General features: G+C 57.6%; 1 protein-coding gene and 1 long non-coding RNA gene across 2 annotated transcripts in view; one reads left to right on the top strand and one right to left on the bottom strand.

Moving 5' to 3' along the window:
• The window catches only part of LOC122480313, a 61,994-nt gene extending 60,697 nt beyond the window's left edge, over window positions 1-1,297 (bottom strand). Inside the window, exon 1 of the long non-coding RNA XR_006296548.1 lies at window positions 667-1,297. This is a non-coding gene — a long non-coding RNA (uncharacterized LOC122480313). The remainder of the gene's footprint in view (window positions 1-666) is intronic.
• Window positions 1,298-1,542: 245 nt separating this feature from the next.
• On the top strand, window positions 1,543-4,452 carry POU3F1 (POU class 3 homeobox 1). The gene has a single exon (XM_043574543.1). The coding sequence runs from the start codon at window positions 1,549-1,551 to the stop codon at window positions 2,905-2,907; it is 1,359 nt and encodes a 452-aa protein (XP_043430478.1). The 5' UTR covers window positions 1,543-1,548; the 3' UTR covers window positions 2,908-4,452.
• Window positions 4,453-13,068: the final 8,616 nt, after the last annotated feature.

The following is a 13,068-nucleotide window of genomic DNA, read 5'->3' as shown; positions in this document are numbered from 1 at the left end:
GGGGGGGCGGCAGTGAGCCGTCAGCTGGGAGACTCCCTGGGACCCAAACCTCAGTGCAGAAAAGAGATGGAGACTGCAGCTCACTCCACTTGGCCTCCAGCCCAGTGTTGGTCTTAGAGGCACAGAGTAGCTGCACTGAGGTCCACGTCCACTCAGGATCTTTCAAGGAGCCCTCAAAGATCTGGGAAGATGAGGAGATCCCCACACTGTACACCTCACCCCTCTAACAAGACTTCTTCGATCTCAATTCCCTTTTCGGCAGCCGGGGCAAGTCCGTTAAATTCCAGCCCGGGCTCCATGCGAGGCTGGACAGCTCCCGGCCTGCACGCGGCATTTCTGAAGTGCCAGCCGCCCTTCCCCAAGTTCATGCCACTCCTCACCTGGAGCAGGTTTCGCGTCCGGGAGTGACCCCGTCATGACCCCGACCAATGAGCCGGTCACGCAGAGAGACGAAGCGAGGAGGCGGCAGCGGCATGGGACAGATACCCGTGGGCGCAGTACGTCCACCACCCCCGTCGGCGGCGTTTTCGCCGGAGCTTCGGTCTCTACCTCAAGGTCCTCTCACTCCGGAAGCCCGGAACGCGGCCTGGATACGGGAGCTCCCGCCTTCCCGAAGCATCGCTGCCGCCGGCCATGCGGGCCCCGAGCCGCCCGCGCGGTACTCACCTGGTCCGCGGAGTCCGGAAGAAGGGGAACCCGCACGAGGCGGGAAGCCAGGGCCGGTCCGACTCCACCCGCACCCAACGCGCTCTCGGGGCCGCGTAGGTCGGCGGAGTTGCGACGCTGGGTCTAGAAGGAGAAGAGGGAAAACGAGACGGGCCGGGGAGGCGCGCAGAGGAGAGCTCTGTGCCGGCTGAAGCCGCGGGAGGCAAGGCGGCCGAGGTGAGCAGCCGCGCCGGAACCGAGCCGGGACCCGCGCCGCCTCCGGCTCGCAGCCGCCGAGACCCGCGGGAATCCCGGCCCGCCGGCAGCGGCACTGCGGAGGGAGGAGCGCGGGGCTGAGCTGCTTCTCGGAGCCTGAGCGCCTCCCGGAGCCCGCAATCCCCGCCGCCGCCTCTTGGCCGCCCGGGCAGGAGACGGGCGGGAATTCAGTTCGCGTGGAGTGTGGGACCTGCCGGGCTCCGAGTCTCCTGCACCGGGGGTAAGCGGGGCCCACGCAGCCAGGACGAGAGGGGGTGCGGTCCCAGTGCCACCCCCGCGCCACTCCCCACGTGGCGGCCGCGCCCCCGGGGCGTGAGTATGTAAGCGGACGGTAGGGGGGCCGTGAATGAAGCCCCAGCGGCCAATCAGCACGGCCGGCGCGCGGGACCCCGGGAGCGAGGCCCAATGGCGAGCTCTGGGCGGCCGGGCCGGGCGGCAGGCGGACGCGGGGGGCGGGGGCCGTGGCCGGGGGGCGGGAGGCGGCTCCGCGGGCAGCCAATGGGCGGCGGGTGGGGTGGGGCTCCGGAGCGCCGAGCGGGTCGGGGCTTTAAGCCGGCGGAGCGCGGCGGCGGGGCCCGCAGACGGAGCGGAGCGGCGGCGGCGGCGCGGCGCTGGGCGCGGGGCGGCATGGCCACCACCGCGCAGTACCTGCCGCGGGGCCCCGGCGGCGGAGCCGGGGGCACAGGACCGCTTATGCACCCGGACGCCGCGGCGGCAGCTGCGGCGGCGGCGGCCGCCGAGCGGCTGCACGCGGGGGCCGCGTACCGCGAAGTGCAGAAGCTGATGCACCACGAGTGGCTGGGCGCGGGCGCGGGCCACCCTGTGGGCCTAGCGCACCCCCAGTGGCTACCCACGGGAGGAGGCGGCGGCGGCGACTGGGCCGGGGGCCCGCACCTGGAACACGGCAAGGCGGGCGGCGGCAGTACTGGCCGAGCCGACGACGGCGGCGGCGGAGGAGGAGGTTTCCACGCGCGCCTGGTGCATCAGGGGGCGGCCCACGCGGGCGCGGCATGGGCACAGGGCGGCACGGCGCACCACTTGGGCCCGGCCATGTCGCCGTCCCCAGGAGCTGGCGGGGGCCACCAGCCCCAGCCGCTCGGGCTGTACGCGCAGGCGGCCTACCCGGGGGGCGGCGGCGGCGGCCTGGCCGGGATGCTGGCGGCGGGCGGCGGCGGCGCGGGGCCCGGCCTGCACCACGCGCTGCACGAGGACGGCCACGAGGCGCAGCTGGAGCCGTCGCCTCCGCCGCACCTGGGCGCCCACGGACACGCACACGGACATGCACACGCGGGCGGCCTGCACGCGGCGGCGGCGCACCTGCACCCAGGCGCGGGCGGCGGTGGCTCGTCGGTGGGCGAGCACTCGGACGAGGACGCGCCCAGTTCGGACGACCTGGAGCAGTTCGCCAAGCAGTTCAAGCAGCGGCGCATCAAGCTGGGCTTCACGCAGGCCGATGTGGGGCTGGCGCTGGGCACGCTGTACGGTAACGTGTTCTCGCAGACCACCATCTGCCGCTTCGAGGCCCTGCAGCTGAGCTTCAAGAACATGTGCAAGCTCAAGCCGCTGCTCAACAAGTGGCTGGAGGAGACCGACTCGTCCAGCGGCAGCCCCACCAACCTGGACAAGATCGCGGCGCAGGGCCGCAAGCGCAAGAAGCGCACGTCCATCGAGGTGGGGGTCAAAGGCGCACTCGAGAGCCACTTTCTCAAGTGCCCCAAGCCCTCGGCGCACGAGATCACCGGCCTGGCTGACAGCCTGCAGCTGGAGAAGGAGGTGGTGCGCGTCTGGTTCTGCAACCGGCGGCAGAAGGAGAAGCGCATGACCCCGGCGGCCGGGGCCGGCCACCCGCCCATGGACGACGTTTACGCACCGGGCGAGCTGGGGCCGGGCGGGGGCGGTGCGTCGCCGCCCTCGGCGCCCCCGCCGCCCCCGCCGGCCGCACTGCACCACCACCACCACCACACACTGCCCGGCTCGGTGCAGTGACCCCGCGGGCCGGGCCCCCGCCGGCGCGCGGCGAGGCGCCGCGCGGCCTGAACTCTTTTTGTTCGGTTGCTTTGGATTTTACAAAAAGCCCAGAAACTTTCGAACAAAACCAAACACCCGGATGACCCTCTCTGGCGAGCGGCGAAGACGGCCGATAGGCTGCGTCGCCCGAGCCCCGGGAGAGAGGAGCCGGAGATCCGAAACGCGCCAACTCACCGGGCATCCTGCCCGCCGCCTGCTCCCCGCCCCCATCCCCTCGACGACCCCCGCCCCTGCCCCCCCGGGCTGTTCGGGGCCGGATCCCGGCAGCGGCCTCCCCACAGCGACAGGTAACGCGGTACGGGGTTAGGGATTCCCCGGGAGAGAGGACGAAGAGAGGAGGGTGCCCTGTCCCTCTCCCCGGCGCGGACTCCCGAGCCTGCGGGTTGAGGGTGGGGGACTGTCACTTTATTCGCTCCACGCCTCTTCTCTCTCATAAGGATGCGCCCCCCCCCCCCACCTTACCCTTCCTCCGGGCTTGGTTTTTTACGGTTTTTATTTATTCACGGAGCCTCTCGGCTCCTGGGGTCCTTCTAACTCCGCCCGCGCCCTTAATTTAAATCGCTGTATACTGTATTTATCGGGGCCCCGGAGGGGAGGCCGCGAGAGCCGCGTCTGTGTATAAAAGCAGGAAATAGCCAAAGCTTTAATCTAGCCTAATTTATTTTTTCCCCTTACCTTCCCCTGCCCTACCCCCAAAAAGCAAAACAAAAACAAACAAAAAAAAAAACTAACAAAAAAGATTCGAGTGTTCATTTTTTCGTTTCGTTTTATCCGAGCTGCGATTCGGTTCCCGGCCACGCGGGAGGGGTCTGCGCTCCCACAACATAGTCCATGGGAAGAGGCTTCTGCCCCGCTGCAGACAGACCGCTGCACAGCAGGGCCCCCGCTCCCCGCGGGGCCCTGCCCTCCTGGCCACAAACAAACGAAACTTGACAAAGTTGGAGATATTTTTGGACCAGCTGTAGAAATAAGCCGTTCCCTGAGAACCTTCTGCCTGATTCCCTGCAGCTTCCGCCTGCTCCCTTTCCAGCCCCACCTGGGATGCGGGATGCTGGGCGGCCAGGAGAGAAATCCCCAAGTTTGGGGTGAGGTGGGAACCATGTAAATATGTGAGATATGTACACACTGGCGGGGAGAAGAAACATTTTGTGCTTGGTTTTTATTTTTGGTTTTCCGGGTTGCCCTCCATCCCCATCCTAAAGGATTTTGTACACCGAATAATCCGAAAAAAAAAAATATTTTAATATGATTTCCAAATTTCTGACCCATCTCTATTTATTTTCTGGATGTGTTTGGAGCTTCCCCCCTTCTCCATTTCTTGTTCTGTTTGTTACAGTTTGGATTTAAATTTTGTTATTTTATTTTTATTATTTTTTGGAACAATGTTTTGGTGCATTCTTTGTATCTTTATTGCAAAAAAAAAATAATGTAGACTGGGAAGTTCCCTTTATATTTATGTTATAGTAAATATTTTATTACTCACATAAACATGTACCCCAGGGCTGTGTCCTGTCCTTTTTACTACGAGGGTTGGGTTGGTTTGCGGGTAAAGCGTTGGGATACCCTAGCTAACCTCTCCTAAAGTTCTGGCCACACTATCTTGGAGCAAGGTGACCACGCAGACCTTCTCTCAGGCCAGTATGAGGACTGCCTGTTACTTGGGCAACAGTTGGGCCCCTGCCTTTAGGCGAGTGAGTTTTAGGGAAGATGAAGCTGCCTCGTGTCCCCTCCCGTAAACAAGACTATCCTGAGACCAGACCAGGACCTACGACACTGCAGACACCACACTGATTTCGGGACAGCCATTCCCCAGGCACAACTGCTTCTCAGCCAAGGAAGAATTGCCTGTCTCACGTGGACCACCAGCCTGGCATCTTTGTGTTCCCCACCCAAGACCCCAGGCCCTGACATTGGTCTCCCTTTGCGTTCCGTGTGTGGCATCCAGGCCAGCTTTACTCTCCCAGGTCATGGGGCAGTCGGAAGCAGGGTCAGGCCCCACCAGCCCACCCCAGCTGGCTCTCCACCCACAGAACAAATGGTGCCTGCACCTACCTGGATCCACTGGGAGTTCTAACAGCTTCCACAGTGGTCCTGCGGGAATTAAGTGGGCCTGGGGAGGGAGTCCTGCCTGTTTGCTTAGGCAAAGCCAGTCCTGCTTCTCTGCAAACAAACCACCTGCCCCAGCTTCTCTGGTGGAGGAATGAGGGCAAAAACAATTGTGCCACCAGAAGGCCCTTCCATCTCTCCAGGGTTGGGTCCCCAAGGAAACCCCCCTTCCCCCACTCAGGGAGTGATGCCTATGCCTGTGGGAAGACTCAACAGTGGTACAGCCATGTACCTGGGGGGAAAGATGCAGTCTCAGACATCTCCCCGTTCAAGCTCTCAGCAGCAAATGTCTCCCCACCACCTCCTCAAAGTCATGATGGTGGGGGAAGATCTGGATTCCAGGGCCAGGGCTCAAGGTTACCTGTATCCCCGTCAAGATTCTCTTTTTCCTTTAAAACAACTTTTAAAGATACGCATAAAACATGGATTCAGGTTTCTCAGGAGGAACTAAATGAGGTTTCTCTTACTCTTCATGGACACAAAACCTGAAGCAGCACAAGCACTGGACAGGGTTGGGGGGTGGGGATAAGTTGTGTCCCTAGTGAGCATGTATGCGTGGCCCCCTCCTGCCAGGGAAGCTGCCCAAGCCCAGGGGCTGGGAGAGGCCTTGGCTCCAGCCGACGCATCTTGGGCACCCAGAGAGGTGTTCCCAGGCCGCCAGTTCAGTGGTACCTGGCTAGGCTGAGGCTTTAGGATGATGGTACCATGCTGAGAGTCCCTGGTGACTTTCTGGGCTCTGACCCTCAATCTCAGGAGGAATTGTCTCTGCAAGTACACAGGCCGCCAAGATTTTTCCAAGGCTCAGCCTCTCACTGCTGGTTTCTTTCTCCTCCCTTCTTCAGTCCAGCCTAGTGGGCAATTAGCCCTGTAATTCGCGCCCGTGTCCCAGCCATTGCCTGTGCTGGTGGGCCCAGCGAGCCTTCTCAACGCTTAAAGACGAGGCCGGGAATGTAACAGCCAGGTGACAGCATGGCCTCCATTTCCTGCTCCACTAAGTGGAGAACTTCGAATCAGCCCCATACTCCCCCACACTCTCTCCTCATTCCTCCATTCCTGGATTTGTCCCAGCCTCGGGGCCCTGAAATGGAAGCAAATGAAGCTCAGAGCTCCCTGCCGCCGCACCGCCCTGAGCCTCAGCAGGTTTGGAGGTTGGAAAGGCAACAGGGAAGACCAGGCCTTTCACTGGCCTCTGCCTGCAGCTGACACCAACTGATTGATTGATTTCCTAATTGTCTGCTTAATCCTGTACAAGAGGGTGGATTTATTATTTAAGCAAGTCAACTCAAAAACAGCAAAACAATGTGGCCTCCCAAGAACCAGCAGCAGCTGAGGAGTAGAACAAAAAAATGAGAAAAAAAAAAAAAAGTGGAAACAAGGATGGGAGAAAAGCTTCCACTTTGTGAAGATTTTACTTAACGAGCACCAGCCTGGGACAGCTACCCAGTGACCGACCCCTTGGTCACAGAAGCCCCCAGAGGTCCTTTCCCTAGTCTCCAGCTTGGGATGGCCATAGGAACCATAGCACATTTGACTGTGTGAGGAGAAACCACAGGGAGAGAGACAGATTTTGTCCTGGAGTCTTCCTCCTTGGATACAATACAGCTTAGGAAAGGTTTCTCCATCCCGTGTGTACGTGGAGTTAGTGCTCACTCCCGAGGGCCCCAGACTTCCTTGCATTCAAGAGAGGCAGACGGCCCTAGCATCAGTCTTCAGGGAAGCCCAAGCCCTCCCAAGCAGATTTGGAATTTTCTGATCCCAGCTCACTCCCCTTCTCACCTGAAGAAAATCATTGTCTATGATCATGTGGACACAGATTCTGTTCCTTAAGAGAGCTTCATTCTCCCCATGTGAACCTGTGTGTTGATGTATGAATGTGTGTGTGTGTGTGTGTGTGTGTGCGCGCGCGCGCTATAGCCGCTCCCAGAAATAGGGGGGAAAGGAAGGCCATGCTATACCACTAATGCCTTGAGCTGGGAAAACATCGACAGGGTGGGGGGTGGCTAAAACAAGCAGGAAGGTGGCCATCATTGTCGACAAGGCAAACTCAGAACCTAAACCTCAAGGACGCCTATATTCTCCCCCCACGTCCTGCCCCAGGAAGTTGTACTAGCTTGTATGTCACATGGCTTAGGTCCTGTACAATCATCCCTCGACCCCAAGACCGGGCTGGGTGTCCACAGAACTAGCTGACCCCCAACCGTAGCCACCCACTTAGAGCTGTTTGGAATGGAGTCTCCTCCAGAGAGGCTCTGGGCCTGCATGTGGGAGGGTCAAGTTCCCAGTGGCTTTCCCGGGCCCAGGCCTTTTGGAGCAGGGCTTGAGTTCCAGAAAGGAGACCCGCCTGAGTAAGGAGAGGAGTGAGAGTAGGTTAATTATCTGGCCCAGCTGTTCCCCCTAAGCTTAGCGAACGGGAGTCACCCAGGGCCTCTAGCTGAGTGACTGAAGCCAGAGGAGCTGGCCATCTAGTCCCTGCCCAGCCTATTTGAAGGCATCGGAATTAGTGTTTGGCCAGCCGTTCGGGGCTCCATGTGGGAGGACTGCCCTCTATTGGTCCCTGAGCTGGGACATGGCCACAGTCACCAGGGCCGCCTCACAGCTGAGCATCCCGCCCCCCAAAACTCAGCTTCAAGTTGGCTGTGATAAGTGGGTTGCCGGGTAGAGCAGAGGCAACCGTCACCTCCAAGAAGGCAACCCTGCTTCACGTGCACACAGGCTTGCCCACAATCCTTCCTTCACCTACCTCCCCTCCGGTTCTCCACCGTTCTCAGAAGTTCGCCATCAGGCTATCTCCTGTCTCTCTCCCACTCGCACCCTTGCCCGGCCCTCCTCCCCTTGGCCGACTGGAACCCCAAGCACGCCCTCGCCAACTTGCTACCTCACACACATGCTCACACGCTCGTGGCCACACCCATAACCGCGGGCCAGTGCCGGCCCTGTTGTCTTGGGCACTGGGCTCTCCGGAGCTAACCTGGCACTTGTAAACATTTGGTTGAACGCACACAACCATGCTTTGCGGCGTTGGACCAGGGCCCTTTCTCTCAGAACGTGCAAGCACTTACCCCACAAGCCGCTTTCCAATCCCTGCCCGTCATTGTTCCCGGCTCCTCCCAGATCTCTCCTGCTCCCTTCAGATAATTAAAGTTAGGCTGTGTGTTTGTATGTATGTGTGATCTTATTTTTTAAACACACACCCCCACACGTACATATGCGTGTATATATACAAACACACACAGCAATTAGATCTATCCATTCCTGCCGCCGTCCCTCTTGTGCAGTAAAAACCTCAGCTCTGCACATGCCCCCACATCGCCATGCGATGAACCATCACCTAGTCATGGGCTCCTGATGTCACACACACATACACACAGACACACGCGCACTGGAGCTTTCACACAGTTACATCCACCCCAGCTCCCTGGTGTTTCTCCAGGGGCACAACCCACCTCCCACCCACCTCCAGGGCATCTGAATGGGCTCCCTTCAACTGAGCTGAGCACCAGGAGGGCTCTGCTTCAACGCCCCCCACGCACACACCCAGTGGACATGTCGTTAGCTGAGCCTGACCAGGGTGGGTCCGGGTATTATTAGGCTGCAGAGACAGCACGGAGGCATATGGTCTCGTACACAAGAAATAATGTTCATGTTAAATCAGACCTCATGCATAATGCATGGTGCCTGATCTCACATTATTTTGGGTGTTCGTCAAAATCAGTGTTCTTTCTTGCGAGGGCTCCTGAAAAGAAGGGGGAAAGACATTTGCTAATGGCACCCACCGCCTGGACCCAGGGAGCCAACAGTGCCCCGGGAGTGTTCCTCTGGCCCCACTTCACCCACCAGCGGGTCTCATCCCTCTGGCCCGTCCGTCTTTCCCCACAGAAGGAGGGGCTAACTCCAGTTCGTAGCAGGCTCGAGGCCCCGTGTTATTTTTATTTCTTTTCTCTCAGCTCTCTGTCCCCGGAGGGTTCTGGGGAATAGCAGTGGCTCCGTCGTTCTCACACCCGATTCATTTGCCGTTTTATGAACTCCCCGTTGATTCATCGCCTCCCTAAGTCAATGATTCACTCCTGATGGCTTTTCAGAAATCCTTCTTCAAAGGCTCCAGATTATTCAGCTCTGAACAGGGGCAGACCTGGACTCTGCGTGGCTACTGCTCTCCTTGCTTAGGGTGGAAAATTGTCACCTTGCTTGGCCTTTCCCTGGGACTGGCCACCCTGAGAGGAGGGAGTGCTCCCTCCAAACAGAAGCTGCTAGAGTTGACCCCAGCAACTTGTGGGCAGACCCGGCTCTCCAGTAAGGCCCCCTCCAGACATTGTCTCAAAGTTCCTAGGGAAGCTGTGTCTTGCGGGAGGCAGGGAGCAGAATGGTGAAGCACCGTGTCTATAGGACCAGACAGATCTGGGTACAAATCCTGGCTCTACCTCTTATCAGCTGTGTGACTTTAGGGCAGCTACTTACTCTTTCTGTGCCTTGGTTTCCTGATATGTTGATGAGGGCAATGCCTACAGCATAGAGCTATTTTGAGAATTAAGTGGGATGATGTACATAGAGTGCCTGGCATAAGTAGGTGATGAATGAATGAAAGCTGTTTTATTGTGAGGCCTATGCAGGGCATTGTACAAAAACAAGTGAACGGGAAAGAAAGTCAAAATGTAATGAACTTTGGCCATGGCCCCCACTCTGTCCAAGGCATTCTGACATAATACTTACCCAGCACTTACTTCGTACTTACTTTCATTATCTCACATTAATTACTCCTATTCTGCAGATGAACAAACTGGTACCCAGAGAGCTTTAGGGACCTGTCCACGGCCACAAGACTAGTTCATGATAAAAGCTGGAATAAAACCTATTGCATCTGACACCTGGATCCATGTTCTATTTACAGCAGTGAATAGCAGTGTCCAGTGCTTGGGGCATGGGCCCAAGGCAGAGGAGGTTCCAGAACTCAAGACTAGGCCAGAAAGAGAAGCTTGGGGACCAAGGGTGTTGGAGCTCATTGGCTAGGATCTGCCTCCTCTCTCCACCACTTTGCCATGAGGTTCAAGGAAGCTGGATGCCTTGCCCGAGCTCACCGAAGAGGTCAGGGAGCCCTCCTCGTGCATCCATTCAGAGAGCTGCATACTGAGCGACTGCATACATGAGGCAAAGAAGGTGGGACCTGGTGTCTTCACAGGCTTTCCTTCTGGCTGCACCACCTGCTACCCCTGGGACCTCAGGCAAGCTGCTTATGCGCCCCATGCCTCAGTTTCCTTGTCTGTCAAAAGAAAATCATGATAGCACCTGTCTGGTAGGATTGCTGAGAGATTATATAAACACTTAAAAGAATGCCTGGCATGTTGTAAGTACACATTAAATGTCAGCCATAAAATTAATTTCATATGTACAATATATGTTATTGTATTATTCCTGGGCTGAATCAGTGTGGAAAAATCATGCCCAGCTTGATTCCAGCAATGCTTCCCCCTGCCCGCCCCCCCACCCCGAATTACTGCTCTTCACTCTCAAAACCACTCACTCTGGAAAGAAAAGTTCAAGCTCTCCATCCCACTCCACAGATGAGGAAATGGAGGCCCAAGGGTGTGGAGGGACTTGCCCAAAAGAACCCAGAAAGTTAGTGGCAGATGCAGTCTCCCAACCTAGCCCCTACTTCTGCCTCTTCGTGACAATCCCATGTCCCCAAGAATGTGTACTGAGTCCCTTCTAAGGCTCTGTGTAGGCTCTGGGGAAATAGCACCGAGACGGTCAGAGGAAACCTCATAGACGGCAGTAGCAGTATTTAAGCTGGGTCTTGAAGAATGAATAGGGGTTTCCCTTGGGGCTCACTGCTCAGGGCCTGACCCTGAGGAGGCAAAATCACTCAGCCCCAGCGCCCTCAAGACCCCATTCATTCCCCCTCCCTAAACCTTCATGCTTCTTGCTGCCTTGGCCAGTACCCATCCACTAATGGGCTCCCACCCCTTCCTTTGATCCCAGCACAGAAGACTCAACTCAGGACTAAGGCTCCTGGATCCTGGGGAGCCACTTACTATGAGACTAAGTATGAGTGTAGATTCCTTCCAGGCCCCAACTCCTGGTTCTACTGCCACCCTACCCAGAGGTTAACCAACAAACTATGCTACAGGGCATCCTAACATCGAAGGTGGGTCCCAGGTGCCTGGGTCCAGGCCTCACTCCACTATCCATCCATGGTATGACCCAAGTTATGTCATCCCTGGAGTTTAACATATGAAGTAGGCATTCCCTCACTTATTTATCCATCCATCGGTCCGTCTATCCACCAGCTCATCCATTCATCCATGCAACCCTTAACCACCTCTTCAACCACCCACCCATTCATCTATCCAACCACCCACCATCCATCCACACATCCCATGATCCAATTTAACAATCAGGCCCTATGTTGAGCACTGGGAACACAGAGATAAATCAGACCAGCCCCCCTGTCCTTAAAATTCTCTTGCATTAGCTTCTTCCCCTCACTACCTCTCAGTCATGTAGGGTAGGCATGTGAGGACCCACGTGAGATCATTGTTCGGGAGGAAACAATGAAGTCTATTGTTGCATCTATGCATCTTGTGTGTCAGAGCACTGGGAACCTCCACGCGCCATTCATTTCTTCAGGGCTCCACAGAGGATGCAGTCAGTATGGCTTCTGTGTGGCCCTAGGACTCCGCTTAGCTCTGTTTTCTCACTCCAAGAATGCCAAGTGCTGACCTAAACTAGAGAGATTTCAAAGGAAGCAGAGGAGAGGAAGGTGCTTATAAACCTAACTTCTGCCAAGGCTAAAGATCGCCACTGGAACTCAGTCTTTTCTACCACAAATGGCAGCAGCATCTCAGCTCCAGGGAGATATGGAGAAATGTTCTGGTCCTAGGCCTGTCACCACCTGGCTGTGTGACTTTAAACAAGTCCCTGCCATTGTTCAGACCTCAATTTTCCCACCAATGTGGTGTGAGGGGTGGTCTCTGGATCCTCTCAGCTCTGAAGTGGCCCCTCTCAATTCTTGCTTCCCTTCTAGCTTGGGTGGGCCTGCCCCTCTGACAATGGGGCCTCTCTGACCGGCCCACACATGAGGAGGGGTAGGAGATGACGTGGTTGGTGTCCATGGCCTGGAGTCCTCTGACTATTCAACACACACACACCCCCCGTGACACAAACAACCCTCAGTGGCCTCCCCCTCCCACCCCCCAGAATCTGGGCACAGCTGGGGCTTGCTATGCCCTGGCCACCCCATGAATCACCCCTCTATGGTCCCGCGGGGGAGTGGTCCAGGGAGCATCCTACGCCCCCCATGGGGTGAGGGCCAGAATCACAACCCTCAAGTAGGCAGTGTCCACAGGAACAATGGGGGCCTGTGGCTCACAGCAGGAATGCAGCCATTGTCCTGCCCTGGCCCCCAACCCCAAGGCCTCAGGTCCCCAGGCCAGGCAGGCTGGCGTGGGTCGGTGCGTCAGGCACTCGTGTGCCTGGGCCAGGACACATGGCCTGCCGGTTCCCCTCTCTGGGCAGGCGGGTGGGTGGGCTAATGGGCCAGACCCCATCTCCATACCCAGGCTCACAAAGGATCCCGTGCCCAGGGTGAAGAGAAGCAAGACAGGGCCCAAAGAAGCCAAGCTGACCTCCGACCCACCCATCCCTGGGGTACTTGTAGCAGACTCAGAGAAGGGGCCTCCCAGCTCTGAGACCCAAGCTATACATCACAGTGGGGAGGGGGACCACATTAGAATAATGCAGGATTCGAGTGGGGTTGCTATAGCGACGTATTAGGGCAATACATCTAGGGAGCCCCGGCCCCTTGGTGATGTATGACTCTGCTTAGCTGAGGGGAGCAGGGGGAGGGGATCTATCCCGCCCCTCCAAGGGGACAGCAGACACCAAACATTCCCTTCACTGGGGGAGAACATCTGCCTTGGACTCCAAAAACAGGCTTCTCAGAATCCTGTCAAGACTGAAAGAGATGCTCTGCCAACCCAACCTCCAACAACCCCACCTTAGTCCATGCTCTACTTGGCT

This window comes from Prionailurus bengalensis, chromosome C1 (assembly GCF_016509475.1).
Source record: "Prionailurus bengalensis isolate Pbe53 chromosome C1, Fcat_Pben_1.1_paternal_pri, whole genome shotgun sequence".
NCBI lineage: Eukaryota > Metazoa > Chordata > Mammalia > Carnivora > Felidae > Prionailurus > Prionailurus bengalensis.
The sequence above is the reverse complement of the archived record's forward strand: the minus strand, read 5'-3'. Positions and strand labels throughout refer to the sequence as shown.